Source organism: Symsagittifera roscoffensis, chromosome 5 (assembly GCF_963678635.1).
Source record: "Symsagittifera roscoffensis chromosome 5, txSymRosc1.1, whole genome shotgun sequence".
In the NCBI taxonomy this organism is placed as follows: domain Eukaryota; kingdom Metazoa; phylum Xenacoelomorpha; order Acoela; family Convolutidae; genus Symsagittifera; species Symsagittifera roscoffensis.
The window spans coordinates 36,707,580-36,723,603 of record NC_087066.1 but is presented as its reverse complement, the minus strand read 5'-3'; the positions used below and the strand labels follow the sequence as shown (position 1 = coordinate 36,723,603).

Sequence of the window (16,024 nt, the reverse complement as noted above, 5' to 3'; positions counted from 1 at the left end):
AATAATGGGTAAAAATTGCGCTCAGACGAGCCCATTTATCTTATTGATAATCCAGCAATTTTCGCTAAGAATGAGATTTTTGAAATTTTTGAAAAAAATGCGATATCTCGAAAAATACAAGGATTTAGAAGTTCATACTTTAGGGTAGAATCGCAACCCTAGAGTGATTATCTGTTAGCATTTAAATCCTGTGTAAAAATTTTGATAACACTGAATATCTACTGAGATAAATGCTGTACCAATTCGTTATTTTCCAGTATAATATTATTTTTGAATTTATGAACGAAAACATTTTCTTACTTTACTGTTTTTTTTCAAAGTTTTCCGGCAGCAAATCATTTTCACTCATCATTTGAAAAAGGTTTCATTGTATTTTTACAGAATGAGGTAATGAATGTTGTGTTTTTCGAAATTCTTGTTTTAATTGCAAAACTTTTTATAGAAAATAGAGAATTCAGAATGCTTGTGGAAAGTCTTTGATTCAACGATCTGAAACTAAATTTTAACAAATCGTACCCATATAATTCATGCACTGTTAGTGTTTTGTTGTCAATAAAAGATTGTGTAATTGAAGCATAATTCTTTTTGAAATAAGTCATGCGAACAATGACGTAACAATAATTCTATATATTAAATGAAAGTCAGAATGAGCTGTGGACGCAATGTTTATCTGAACACAATGCTTAATAATATTAGGAGACATTGTTTCAGAGGCTATCGAGCGTAAATTTTAAGAATTTATCAGAGCAACCATCAGAGGAAAATAAACTCGATCCAACTTGAAGGCTAGACAGTATCTGCCTATTTTCTGTCCAAAATTTCATTTCATTTCTGTCTGGAACTGAGATTGTCAAACGTTCAGTCTGGAACGAATCACTTAACAACAGCAACCTCAATGCTAAAAAAGAAACTTTTGGCGAACCGATTCGGTCTATGAATTAAATGGACATATTTCAACGTTTCATATCTTGAAAAGCTTGCTTAGAACATTTTTTTCGCGAACCGAATCAGTCTACGAAATAACTTGAAACAGTTCAAAGTTTCATAGCTTTAAAAGCTTTTCGCGAACTGATTCAGTTGATGAAATAGCTTGAAATATTTCACAGTTGCTCAGCTCTAATAGCTTGTTAAAAAAAGTTCAAATTTTCGCGAAAAGATTCGGTCTACGAATTAACCTGAAAAAGTTCAAATTTTCTTAACTTGAAAAGCTTGCTTAGAAAACTTAAAGCTTTGCGCGGACCAATTCAGTTTGTGAAATAATTCGAAATGATTCAAAGTTTCATAGCTTTAAAAGCTTGCTTAGAAAACTTTAATTTTTTTCGGGATTCGATTTAGTACACGAAATAACTTGCAATATTTCGAAGTTTCATAGCTTGATTAGGTTGCTTCGAAAAACTTAAAGCGTTTCGCGAACTGATTCGGTTTATGAAATAACTTGAGAAATCTCAAATTGCTTAGCTCTAACAGCTTGCTTAGAAAACTTGAACTTTGCGTGGACCGATTCAGTTTGAAATAAATTGGAATAATTTAAAGTTTCATAGCTTTAAAAGCTTTTCGCGAACTGATTCAGTTGATGAAATAGCTTGAAATATTTCACAGTTGCTCAGCTCTAATAGCTTGTTAAAAAAAGTTCAAATTTTCGCGAAAAGATTCGGTCTACGAATTAACCTGAAAAAGTTCAAATTTTCTTAACTTGAAAAGCTTGCTTAGAAAACTTAAAGCTTTGCGCGGACCAATTCAGTTTGTGAAATAATTCGAAATGATTCAAAGTTTCATAGCTTTAAAAGCTTGCTTAGAAAACTTTAATTTTTTTCGGGATTCGATTTAGTACACGAAATAACTTGCAATATTTCGAAGTTTCATAGCTTGATTAGGTTGCTTCGAAAAACTTAAAGCGTTTCGCGAACTGATTCGGTTTATGAAATAACTTGAGAAATCTCAAATAGCTTAGCTCTAACAGCTTGCTTAGAAAACTTGAACTTTGCGTGGACCGATTCAGTTTGAAATAAATTGGAATAATTTAAAGTTTCATAGCTTTAAAAGCGTGCTTAGAAAACTTAAAACTTGCGGCACCGATTCAATCTATAAAATAACTGGAAATTCTTCAATGTTTCATAGTTTTAAACCTTGCTTTTTGCAAACCGATTCAGTCTACGAAATAATTTGGAAGAATTCAAATTTTCATAATTTCAAAAGCTTGCTTAGAAAAATTTTGATTTTTTGCGAACCGATTTAGTACACGAAATAACTTGCAATATTTCGAAGTTTCATAGCTTGATTAGCTTGCTTCGAAAAACTTAAAGCTGTTAGCGATTCGATTCGGATTTTGAAGTAATTTGAAAAATTTCAAAGATGCATAGCTCTAATCGCTTGCTTAGAATTTTTACAATTTGCGCCGCTGATTCAATCTATGAAATAACTTGAAGTATTTTAATGTCTCATAGCTTTAAACCTTGCTTAGAAAAACAAACTTTTTGCGAACCGATTCGGTCTACGAAATAATGTGAATGAATTCAAATTTGCATAGCTTCAAAAGGTTGCTTAGAAAAACTTAAACTTTTCGCGGACCGATTGAGTCTATGAAATAAAATGAATTAATTCAAAGTTCATAGCTTTAATATTTTTTTCAGGTAAACTTTAACTCTTCGCGAACTGATTCAATCTATGAAATATTTCAAAGTTTCATAGCTTGATTAGCTTGCTTCGAAAAAAAGTGAGCGAACTGATTCTGTTTTTGAAGTTCCATAGCTTTAAAAGCTAGCTTAGAAAAACTAACTTTAATTTTTTCGCGAACTGATTTAGTCCACGAAATAACTTGGAATATTTCGAATTTTCATAGCTTGAGTAGCTTGCTTAGAAAAATTGAAATTTTTCCTGAACCGATTCAGTTTATGAAATAACTTGAAATAATTCGAAGTTTCATAGCTTTAAACGCTTGCTTTTCTAGAATCGATTTAGTCCACTAATTAACTTTCAAAGTTTTACAATATTTCAAGTTTCATAGCTTGATTAGCTTGCTTCAAGAAACTAAAAGGTTTTCGCGAACTGATTCGGTTGATGAAATAGCTTGAAATATTTCACAGTTGCTCAGCTCTAATAGCTTGTTTAGAAAAAGTTCAAATTTTCGCGAAACGATTCGGTCTAGGAATTAACCTGAAAAAGTTCAAATTTTCTTAACTTGAATAGCTTGCTTAGAAAACTTAAAGCTTTGCGCGGACCAGTTCAGTTTATGAAATAAATCGAAATAATTTAAAGCTTCATAGCTTTAAAAGCTTGCTTAGAAAACTTTAATTTTTTCGGGAATCGATTCAATACACGAAATAACTTGCAATATTTCGAAGTTTCATAGCTTGATTAGCTTGCTTCGAAAAACTTAAAGCGTTTCGCGAACTGATTCGGTTTATGAAATAACTTGAGAAATCTCAAATTGCTTGGCTCCAATAGCTTGATTAGAAAACTTGAACTTTGCGCGGACCGATTCAGTTTGAAATAAATCGAAATAATTTTAAGTTTCATAGCTTTAAAAGCTTGCTTAGAAAACTTAAAACTTGCGGCACCAATTCAATCTATGAACTAACTTGAAATTTTTCAATGTTTCATAGCTTTAAACCTTGCTTTTAAAATTATAAACTTTTTGCAAACCGATTCAGTCTACGAAATAATTTGGAAGAATTCAAATTTTCATAATTTCAAAAGCTTGCTTAGAAATATTTAGATTTTTTGCGAACCGATTTAGTACACGAAATAACTTGCAATATTTCAAAGTTTCATAGCTTGATTAGCTTGCTTCGAAAAAAAAGTGAGCGAACTGAGTCTGTTTTTGAAGTTCCATAGCTTTAAAAGCTAGCTTAGAAAAACTAACTTTAATTTTTTCGCGAACTGATTTAGTCCACGAAATAACTTGGAATATTTCGAATTTTCATAGCTTGCTTAGAAAAATTGAAATTTTTCGTGAACCGATTCAGTTCATGAAATAACTTGAAATAATTCGAAGTTTCATAGCTTTAAACGCTTGCTTAGAAAATTTTCAACTTTTCTAGAATCGATTTAGTCCACTAATTAACTTTCAAAGTTTTACAATATTTCGAAGTTTCATAGCTTGATTAGCTTGCTTCAAGAAACTAAAAGGTTTTCGCGAACTGATTCGGTTGATGAAATAGCTTGAAATATTTCACAGTTGCTCAGCTCTAATAGCTTGTTTAGAAAAAGTTCAAATTTTCGCGAAACGATTCGGTCTAGGAATTAACCTGAAAAAGTTCAAATTTTCTTAACTTGAATAGCTTGCTTAGAAAACTTAAAGCTTTGCGCGGACCAGTTCAGTTTATGAAATAAATCGAAATAATTTAATGCTTCATAGCTTTAAAAGCTTGCCTAGAAAACTTTAATTTTTTCGGGAATCGATTCAGTACACGAAATAACTTGCAATATTTCGAAGTTTCATAGCTTGATTAGCTTGCTTCGAAAAACTTAAAGCGTTTCGCAAACTGATTCGGTTTATGAAATAACTTGAGAAATCTCAAATTGCTTAGCTCCAATAGCTTGCTTAGAAAACTTGAACTTTGCGTGGACCGATTCAGTTTGAAATAAATCGAAATAATTTTAAGTTTCATAGCTTTAAAAGCTTGCTTAGAAAACTTAAAACTTGCGGCACCGATTCAATCCATGAACTAACTTGAAATTTTTCAATGTTTCATAGCTTTAAACCTTGCTTTTAAAATTATAAATTTTTTGCAAACCGATTCAGTCTACGAAATAATTTGGAAGAATTCAAATTTTCATAATTTCAAAAGCTTGCTTAGAAATATTTAGATTTTTTGCGAACCGATTTAGTACACGAAATAACTTGCAATATTTCAAAGTTTCATAGCTTGATTAGCTTGCTTCGAAAAAAAAATTGAGCGAATTGATTCTGTTTTTGAAGTTCAATAGCTTTAAAAGCTAGCTTAGAAAAACTAACTTTAAATTTTTCGCGAACTGATTTAGTCAACGAAATAACTTGGAATATTTCGAATTTTCATAACTTGAGTAGCTTGCATCGGAAAGTTTAAAGTTTTTCGCGAATTGATTCAATCTATGAAATAACTTGAAATATTTCATTGTTCCATAGCTTTAAACCTTACAAAGGAAAACATAACCTTTTTGCGAATCGATTCGGTCTACGAAGTAACTTGAATGAATTCCTTTTCTTAGCCTGCTTAGAAAACGTTTAAATTTTTCGTGTACTGATTCGGTTTATGAAATAACCATAACTTGAAGTATTCCAAAATTGCATAGCTCTTTTAGCTTGCCTGGAAAAACTTGTTTTTTTTTCGCAAACCGAGTCAGTCTATGAATTAACTTCCGAAATAAACCCGTTGTTTGCAAAGTTTCGATTAGCTTCAAAGTTTCGAACAACTTGCTTAAACAAGTTTTTTTGTGAACAGATTTGTTTCATCAATTATCTTAAATTATATGGAAGTTTCATAGCTAAAATTGCTTGCTTTAGAAAACTTTGTTTGAATTCGGTCTAAGAAATAGCTTGGATTTTTTTGTTCCATTAGCTTGCGCAAAAAAAATTTAAAAAAAAACAAAGAATAAATCTGGAAATCGCTTGAAAGGCTTCAACAGAAAAACAGTTTGCCATCCGGTTCACTTTTCGAACTAACTTGAATTATTGAAAGGTTCACAGCTTGAACATCTTGCTCATTAAAAGTTAATTTTTTTGCGAAATTTTCGCGAGTCTGTGAAATCACTGGAATTTATTCAAAGTGTCAAAGCTCATTAGTTTGCTTCGAAAAACGTATACATTTCGTGGCCTAAATTAGTCTATGCGATAATTTGAAAATGTTTAAAAGTTGGATATATTTCAATAAGCTTGCATAGAAAACTTGAACCTTTTGCGAACCAGTTCGCTCTGTGAAGTAAATTGAAATATTTCATTTCCTAGCTTGAATAGCTTACTAAGAAAAACTTAAACTTTTTGCCAACTGATTCGCTCTATGAAACAACCTGAATTTTTGAAACCTCCGAATATAGAAACCTTAGAGGTAAGTCGAAACCATATGCCTAAAACTTAAACTTTTTGCCTATTGATTCGCTCTATGAAACAACGTGAGTTTTCGAAACTTCCAAACATAGAAACTTTAAGTTGCGCCATCCGATTTGCTTTATGAAACATTTTGAAATTATTCAAAGTTTCATAGCTTGCCATAAAAACTTCAATTTTTGGGGAACCGATTCGTTCTTTGAAACCTACCTTAAGTTTTTTAAACCGATTTACGATATGGCTTAACTTGAAATTGTTCAAAGTTTCTTCGCTTGGATACCTTGATCAGAACAACAACTAATTTTCTGCGAGCCAATTGATTATTGGAGGCGGGCTTGCTAGTTGACTGGAAATTGAAAACATAATTTGCAGCTATCATTGTTTGATTGCAAAGCAAGAAACAGCGGCTCTGAAAAGTTGTCATTGTCCCTGCTGCCAACAAGTTTGTCATCAAACGCTATTAGATTTTCTGTGCCTCAACTCAACCAGTTTTCCTCTTGGCCGCTTTTATGATGGACTACTTTCATATAATCTAATGGCAATAACCAGACAACAATAAATGCACTTAGGTACAGCTAATTTTATTTGAAACAAGGATAGCTGGTTAGGTTACTGTGCAAGTAGCACAGAATAATGCGGCCATAGCCTTTAAAGAATACATTTTTTTCTGCCTAATGTGAAAAAGGATCAGAACGAAAAACTAGAACTTAGGCATATTCGACAGTCATAGTAAAATAGGCAAATTGGAAAACAGTTTTTGTTGAAAAATGACAAGAAAAACGAAAAACATCTGAAAAAAATTTTGGAAGTTTTTTTTTCAGAAACTTATTGAATATTTGAAGTTTTTGATTCTTAAAATGGCGCTATAAACTCCACAAACTAACTAAACTCGAGTAAAACTAATTTTTCAATGCTTCAAATAAGGATAAATAAGCTATTGTAAGCTTGCTCGCTCACTTTACTAGCTCGAAGCTAGACGAAATATCAGAAAATTCTAACGAATTTTTCTCGACACTGGGGAATTTTATGTCTTTCGAATTGTGCTAACGTGGAAATAGCGCGAAAAAATTTGAGCGACTTCTAACTTCGAAAGTGGAATTTAATTAATCGATTTTCCAGCGGTATAAACACTTTGCTTAAAAATCCAGCTCTCTCAAATTGGGTAAATTTTATCAAACAAGCAGTAATCAAAGGTTGTTCTTGAAATTCAAAGATCAGTTAGGGCATATATTTTTTCTGTAACATTCGAAAGTTTTTTTGTTCCCTTCGTTCAATACTCTTTTCCAACTGTCAGTTGGCTATGTTTGTCTTTGAATTCGAAAGTGGAAGTTTTTTATCCTTTAGTCCGATTTTGTTCTGGTATCCTTGAGTTTTTTCAACATTTGTCAACGGTCTGTTAGCTGCGTTCTAAAATTTTGATTCTAACTTCTCCCCAGAACAGTAGAATACGGTTTAATTTGATATCAGAAGCTTCAAGTTTGCGATGAGCTTTCTTTTAGGCTCAGCTGGTGTCTACCCAAGTACTATCGGCTTAGTTACCGCTTCGTATTTTTCGCTCCAATGCTAACTCTAGGGGGCAATTGTTTTTCTTAATTATTTCTCTTGTTCTGAAAATGAAGTTTTTATTGATGCGATTGTTGATTCAGACTACAATTGATGGTGATGAGAAAATAAACTTCTGAAATGAATTATTAACACGAATTATTTACACTCTGCATCAAAAATCGTAGTGTTTGTCTTGTTGTTTAAAAGAGAGATTATCTGGATTTCAATTTGCTTGTTTTTTAGTACATCAAGCTTCGAGTGATTGATGATTAGCTCATGATCGATGCAGTTATCCTGAAGTTTTTTGCAATCTGTTACGTATTCATTTCAGACTTATTTTAGTTAAATTAACGATAGGTGCATCGAATATGAGCTACTCTTCAATCACTCGAGGCGTAACGCTTGATGTGTTGAAACAAGCAAATAAAAAACAAGCTTAGCAGTTGATGTGTTGAAACGGCGTTCTCGCAATGAGATTTCGTTTGATTGTAAATGTAGTAACTTTTACAATGAATGGAATCTAATTTGCAAACAATTTATTATGATTATTATTATTAAAAGAAGATTTTGCTTCCATTTAAAAAAAATAAGATAAACACTGATTGTTGATGCTGAGAAATTGAATTTCACTAATTTTTGTCAGACCTTCTTTTTCTGAGTATCAACACTCGCAGTGTCATCGGCAGAAAGAGTTATAATTGATAAGTGTGATACGAACTTGTTCTAAAATAGACATACCATTTCATTTCCGTGCCAACTATTTTGTATGCCAACTTTGTTTACAAACGCGAAGTATTTTTTTCAATTCATATAACTTATGATATAATTCTACTTTTAACCCAAAAGCTCGTTGAAGTATTGTTTTATGCTATTCCTTTTTTATTTTTAATGCTATTTTCGAAAGAACAGGCATGGGTAATTAGAACCCAATAGTGGTTTTGATGAAAGCGTGGAGCCTCAGTTGCGGTTTTGGCTTTCCAATGTCTTTCCTCTGCTCTAGTACCGCCACCTGTTGGAGTTTTGTTGGATAGCTCTTTCTTGTCTCCCCTCGCTGTTTTTTCTCTACCGTCGCTCTCTCTCTCTCTCTCTATCCGCTCTATCTCCTCTCTCTCTCTCTCTCTCTCTCTCTCTCTCTCTCTGTGTGTGTGTGTGTGTGTGTGTGTGTGTGTTTGAGTGCGCGCGCGCGTGTGTGTGTGCGCGTGTGTGTGTGTGTGTGTGTGTGTGCGCGCGTGTGCGTGCGTGTGTGTGGGTGCGTGTATGTGTGTGCGCGTGCGTGCGTGTGTGTGTGTGCCTGCGTGCGTGCATGTGTGTGTGCGTGCGTGCGTGTGTGTGTGTGCCTGCGTGCGTGCGTGTGTGTGTGCCTGCGTGCGTGCGTGTGTGTGCCTGCGTGCGTGCATGTGTGCATGCGTGTGTGTGTGTGCGTGCGTGTGTGTCTGTGTGTGTGCGCGTGGGTGTGTGTGTGTGTGTGTGTACGCGCGCGTGTGTGCGCGCGCGCGTGTGTGTGTAAGCGCGCGCTTGTGTGTGTGTGTGAGTGTGTGTACGCGTGTGTGTGTGTGTGCGCGTGTGTGTGTGTGTGTCTCCTTAGTAGTGTAGTAATCCGCCATAACTCCAACGGGGGGGGGTTACCCTTGTTAAATCAAACCCGCAACTGGGGCTCCAAGCTTCTCATAACCTCAATTGGAGGTCCAACCACCGATACTTGTGTTGCGAGGGAAATCAATTAGTATTTAGAAAATAGAATGAGTCTTGCATTCAACTCTGCCATGACCTAGATACATTGAGGCTCGTATGAATCAAACAAACTGGTCGAAATAGTGAACTTGGTGTAAAAAGTAAGTTGAGAAAGGCGAGAAAGTTGGAATTCCAGTTAATCGATTGGGAAGTGGGACGTTTTTAACGTGTTCATCAAGTGTGACGTTCATCACATTCATTTTTGGCAATAGAAGGATTATTTAACCTCCTGACCGATGAAAATAACATTATATTTTTGTGCTTGGAATTTGAAAGGAGTGTGTCAATTTATAGCAAAATCTATGGATGAATTTGAGCGAATTCTCCTTTAAACTTCAATTACCCAACAATTTTGATAGATACCTAATGCATTTACATCATTATTACTCATTCATAAAAGAGCAATAAATTTAAGTGAAGTTCGGTCATTCTTAACTTAATATATTTTAGGAACAGATGAAATCATGGCAAAATGAGAAAAACTCGATAAAGCTCAATAAGTTTTTGGAATAAAACAAATTCAGCAGCAATATAACTACACGCGTGTAAAAATAGTTGTAGGGCTCACCTTCAAAAAAATGATAGCGTATAAAAGTTGTTTTTCTTAAACATTCAATGGCCTCTCGTGTAAACAAATTATGGCAAAACAAATGTTACAATTAGATGACAAATTTCTCTAAACAAGATAACTTGGGCGTGAAATTTGAACCAAGTAGGATCAAATAATTAAGCAGTAAATTTTAAATATTGGGCAATTTTTATCTATTATTTAAACGCGAAACATAAAGGAAGAGAAGAAAACGTAAATAAGGTCTAACACTTGAAGAAGTTCAATTGAATAGTATAGGCTGTCAATATTGAGATTTTTTCAGTGATTTCAATCAACTCATCGGTTCAGTGAAAATGAAATAGGATGACACATTGCGTAAGCAGAAATTTTTCTGGGGGAGGACAGTTGTTGAAAATTTTGCCGATCTTCTTTTTAGGCCGACCAAATTTTGTGCGCCGCAGACAAATTTTTCAAATAACAGGCCAAAATGGCGTTTTCTCGGTGCGCGATCGCCCCAAAAAGTTAGTCAATATTGGCGCCTTCAGAAAAATTTTGAGGTTGCTCAGCCAAAAATGGATGTAAACTTATACCAAAGGGGGACCATATAGACAAATTTGGCAACCAAAATTGAGGGGGGGGGGGAGTGGCGGTCGCACATCGGCACTCTACTGAGATGATATTATACAAAACAAATGGATACCTATCTACTTATTTAACCACTCGCCTATTAGGATGGATTCAGGTTCAACACTTACCGCCCACTAATTGGAAAGCCGAAAAAATTAAATGGTTAATGTTTTTTTTACTTGCGATAAGCAAGGGTTTTTCAATTGGACACTAGACTTTTTACCGTGAACAACTTTGTCCACAGGACTCATTAGACTACTGGTGGTACCTTGGTTCATAATGAATTCAAATTTAGTAGTGTCTTTTGCGCACTTAGCGTGATGGTATTGAATACACCTGGAGCGATAAAGGTCCTGAGTTCAAATCTGACCAGGGCCGAGCGAAATTCGCTGTTCACATTGGTTTTAACTTTACCAGATCGATTTGTTAAAATTTCGTTTTTTTTTGTCTTTTTATCGGCTTAATAATTTTCGACTGTATTAAAATCGACCTAATGGTCTCTTATTGTGTCGTTACGACCGAGGAAAGTTTTTCTGTTCTGTGCTCTGATGGGAAAAGGGACTCTGATGGTATTGAATACACCTGGGGTGATCAAGGTTCTGAGTTTGAATCTGACCAGGACCAATCGAAATTCGCTGTTCACATTAGTTGTAATTTTACCAGCTCGTTTTGTAAAATTTCACTTTTTTTCATTTTTTTTTGTCTTTGTCTTCTTAATAAATTTCGACTGAATTAATATTGACCTAGTTGCCTTTTATTGCATCGTTACGACCGAGAAAAATTTTTTGCGCGTTTGTGTGCTCTGATGGGAAAAGGGACTTAACATTTTTAAAATAAATTGAGCGTTTTTTGAATTTTCGTCCTGAAGGGTTTCTGCTCAGGTTTTTTCGGCTTTGTCACCGCTAGGTTATTATAAATTCAAATCCGATCACATATCTGGCGTAGAGATGAAACAGCTGCTTGAGACGGCAAAGATTTGCGGTTTGAATCCTGCCGTGCCCTTTTTTTCAAACTAGAAGGGTTGTGCTTTTTCTGACTATCGTCCGTCTGTTTTTTTTGTCGGCTTAGTTCCCGTAGCTCGATGTTTGGCAATTTTTATTGACAAAAACGCGCTTTTTGAGTTTTTTTCGTTGGTTTTTAATCATAGGCATTCATATCATAGCTCAGCTTCGCCTGTGTAAAAAGCTTTATATTTCGATTAATAAAACCACAACATATGAGTAACATCTTTAAAAACAGACACTAAATTTACACTTAAAAACACAAACTTCAACTAAAGCTATTTGTTGCGACCGCTTCAATCCATCTTTATTGGCACTACACAAATAATGCAACCTAATACCCAATAGATCACCGGTCAAAAAACTGAAATTCTACAATTTTTTTAGGCAATTATTTGACCACTAGTTACGGCGCTATTAATCATATAATTATGTTTCTTCACTCTGTATGTGTAAAACTTTTCAAAACCAATTTTTTTGAGAAATGAAAAAAAACTCACTCTCAATCACTCGCTCTTGATCTCCTCTCTCTTTGATTTCAGCTACAACAGCCCAGAGTACTGTATTGCATTCCACGCCCTGGCAGCAGCTGGCCTCACCATCACCACGTGCAACCCAGCCTACACGGTGGAGGAGACACAGCACCAGTTGAGGGACAGTGGTGCCAGGGCAGTGTTCACTGTGAAGGAGTACCTACCCAAGGTAAAGGAGATATGTGAGGCACTCACACCTCACTGTCGACATGTGTGGCTCATGGACCAGGATGCCACACAGGCCGATATTGCAGGTCAGTCATGTTGCTCAAAAGTTTACTTCGTACTTAAGGTAAAGCTTCTCCTATATGGGGAGCTGCGAGGGAGCATTTCGTGCAAGGGGTGAGCGATTTTGATGGTTACAGAGAGTTCGCAACTGGACGAATAAATAAACACAGAGAAGAATAACGACTGAAATAAATGTGAATGCGTAAGAAATTAATCTGTTAATAATAACCTAGCAAAGTTCGATAAAAACGAGGTTTTTTGAAATTTTTTTTGGGTATTTTGGAAGATTCGAATCCGTGTAAAACTTTTCAAAACCAATTTCCCCCTCGGATATCTAGTAGCCAATCTAGTTAATGAGATACAGTTAATGAGATCCTCTTGATATTTCAAAACAGTCAGTTAAGATAAGATGAATGAAAATGTTCCGAAAGTTATACGAACTTCACGTGGAAAAGTAGCCCGAAGATTAAGACCTAGTTATCAGGATCATCTGATCTTCGTATTCGATAAGTTCCCTCATTTAAAAAGGCCGTGGAAAGTATGCAAATTTCGCCAAAGCTAGTTTGAAGTTCGCTTGGCCCGAATGATTAATATATTGTAGGGTTTAACTCGTTGAACGGGGAGTTGTTCAAGGAGCTTTTGGATGACGACGGATCCGTTTTCTGCAACCGACCCAAGAATATCAACCCCAAGCAAGACGTTCTAGTCATTCCATACTCCTCGGGAACAACAGGGCTAGCGAAGGGCGTGATGCTGACCCACTACAATCTGATCGCAAACCTGTGCCAGTTGAAACCGAGTAATTTGCTCCGGCTGGACTACAAACATGACTCACTCATTGCTATTCTGCCTTTCTTTCATATTTACGGAATGGTTGTCATTATGTCTCTGGCGCTATATCAAGGTAAATTTAGTTTATGCTCAACAATATAAGATGCGAAGGCTGACTGAGGAGTCTAATTGAATCAGTGACTTCCTAACTGAAATATTCGTACGACCAGGGGCGGATTTAGGGGGGGGGGGGGGGGGCGGACGCCCCCCCCCTTCAGGGATTCGACCCCCTGCCGACCCAAAGGGTCCCCCCTTTGATACTTTTTCAGAAATCCCTTTTTGGCCGACCGACCCTTGAATTTTTCTAAAGGCGCCTTCGGCGCCAATATATACTAACTTTGAGGGGGAGCGCGCGCCAAAAAAACGCTATTTTTTTGTCAAAATTTTTCAAAAAGTGCCCAAAAACGGATTTTTTTGACTGTTTTTTCAAAAATTTGCCTGCGGCGCAGAAAACTTTGCCACAATAGGGGCAAAACAGTGCTTTGGGAGAGCTCGAAAAATCAATTTGGTCGACCTAAAAAAAAAAAAATGTCGTCAAAATTTTGGAAAATTTTTTGAAAATCCGCCCCCCCCCCCTCGAGAAAATCCTAGATCCGCCCCTGCGTACGACCCTTTTCGTCTTATTGTTTTAAGCTTGTAAAATTCAAGAAATATGGAAAATGAATTGAATAGAAGCGTGTTTTTCTGCACATATTTAGTTTTTGGCTCTTGCGCTGAGCGACAAACATTGGCTCTTTTTGAGTTTTTTGAATTACGAATTTTTTCGATGAGCTACTTCAAGTCGTGCTAGCTACCAATGCGAGAATATGTGTCTCCCTAGTCTTCAATTGTTTTCATTTTTTTTTCGACGGAAAAGTATCAAATAAAATTTTTGGCTGGGCAATTTACCCTTGCGATTAGCAAGTGTATTTGCAACTGGACTAGACTTTTTCCGTGAAAAACGTTGTTCACGGGACATTTTGCAGGACCCCTCGGCTTAATTAATTAGTATATCAAGTTCCAGATACTGATTTCGCTCGTCTAGTCACGTAATTACGTCCATGCTATGGACGGCAAAGGTCCTGGATTCAATTCTGGTCAGGAGGAAATTTGTTTACAATATGAATTTTTTATGCGAAAAATGTAAATATCGGACTATTGGCTGTCTTTTGATTTTTGTCGGCTTAATTTACAAAGCCTGGGCTTTACTTCTGATTTAAGCCGTTTTTAATATAATTGAAGTCATTGGTTCATTTCTGTATTTGTTATTACCCACCCCTTAGTTTGTATTATCTTTTTTTTTCTGTTTTGCTTAAAAGGTTTAATCAGCCTAAATAGTTTTGGCTGTTGTTATCTCGGCTGAGCCACCCTATATTGCACCATTTTAAGGACAAATTGTTTTTTAATGCTTTTATTCATTTTTGTACAGAATTTCGAAAATCCATTGCTCGTAACTTTTTTGTTCATTTTAATGTTTCCCAATGGTTGAAATAATTATCCACTAATCCTGTTTTCTCACATTGGCCTAGTTAAAGTGAAAAATTGTGTCAAAAAAAATTTTGAAATGGAAAGAGCTTTCAGTTGATAATTTAAAGCTGTACAGTTTTCAAATAAAACTGCTTTGTTTGCTTTTGGTTTCTATGAGTTGATTGACACTATCTTATGGCCAATTTTGTGTCTTTTATGTCCGCAGGGGCGAAGGTGGTGTCGATGAAGAAGTTTGAGCCGAACAGTTTCCTGGCAGCTGTGCAGAAGTACAGAGTGACTGTGCTGCCTCTGGTGCCTCCAATTGTGCTGTTCCTGTGTAAGAGTCCACTGGTGAAAGACTACGATCTGTCCTCTGTTCGAGAGATATTCAGTGGGGCTGCCCCCTTGGGCAAGGAGCAGGCGGAAGAGGTGACGGCCAAACTGGGCATCAACTGTCTCAGACAAGGTCAGTGTTGCTCCTCCTTTGAGGACTACTCTCATGCGCGAAGGACCGAATGGGCGAAAATTTTTGTGGGTCAAGGACCAAAGACAAAATTAGCCGAAAGTCAATTTTTAGAAAGAAGCAATTGCCATTCAATTAAAATGAAGCAATATTTTGCTTCTTTCATAACGAAACCCTTGAAATATAAAACTTGTCCCAATTCGGCGCCTGTCAGTGACAATTTGAAAATTTTGCGTTTTTCTGCCATTTTATACTCGGTCAATATCAAAACTCTGGAAATGTTTTCTTTCTTTCCAAATTTCAGATTACTGAAATCTGATTGGCTAATTTTTATTTTTGCGCATTCGGTCCTTCGCGTATGAGGGATTCCACCCCTCCTTTCGCATGTCTGTCTGTTGGAAGAGTAAACATGCGCAACCACCATTAAAATGTAGCCATTAAACCAATATGGGCGCCATTGAACGCCTCACAATGGCTAATTTGAGAGAGACTGTTCAAACGTGAGGCCATCACAGATGCTCAATTCTAATCATTTCACTTGCGAGAGCAAGTACAGACCTGATTTAAATTATCCGGACAAAATGAACAAAAATTGAACTTTGAAACACAAGTTTCTCAAATTGCGTTAAGGTTAGACAAAAAAATGAAGAGAACAAAAGTTGCTTAGAATTTATTCAAAATTATTAGTGCAATTTTTTCTTCGAAATTCTCAACCAAAATTTTACCCCAAAAATTGGTCATTTTGGCTTTTTTCAATTAATCAATAATTACGCTGAAACTGCCTTGTTAATTGATAAGAAATACATATCAAACGAAGCCTTTTACACAGCCCAATAAAGTTTTAGAAGAGTTAAATCTCCGAAAACCTGTATAAGAGAAAATATTTTAGCTTGATAGTCAAGAAAGGTGATTTTTACAATATAAATCCTAAATCTTTGCTTAAAAACAAATTTTACACAATTTAGTCAAATTTTTGGAGATTTAATCCTTCTAGACTTTTGTTGGGCTGTGTAAGAGGCTTCTTGTGATACATATTTCTCATCA

At 35.6% G+C, this 16,024-nt stretch overlaps 2 protein-coding genes across 2 annotated transcripts in view; both read left to right on the top strand.

Moving 5' to 3' along the window:
* Positions 1 to 16,024, top strand: part of LOC134847014 (fatty acyl-CoA reductase 2-like) — a 116,606-nt gene that overhangs the window by 39,444 nt on the left and 61,138 nt on the right. The window lies entirely within an intron of this gene.
* LOC134847013 (uncharacterized) overlaps positions 1 to 16,024 on the top strand; it is a 29,227-nt gene that overhangs the window by 3,132 nt on the left and 10,071 nt on the right. Inside the window, exons 3-5 of the mRNA XM_063864495.1 lie at positions 12,022 to 12,266; positions 12,842 to 13,144; positions 14,744 to 14,983. Coding sequence (XP_063720565.1) covers positions 12,022 to 12,266; positions 12,842 to 13,144; positions 14,744 to 14,983 — 788 coding nt within the window. The remainder of the gene's footprint in view (positions 1 to 12,021; positions 12,267 to 12,841; positions 13,145 to 14,743; positions 14,984 to 16,024) is intronic.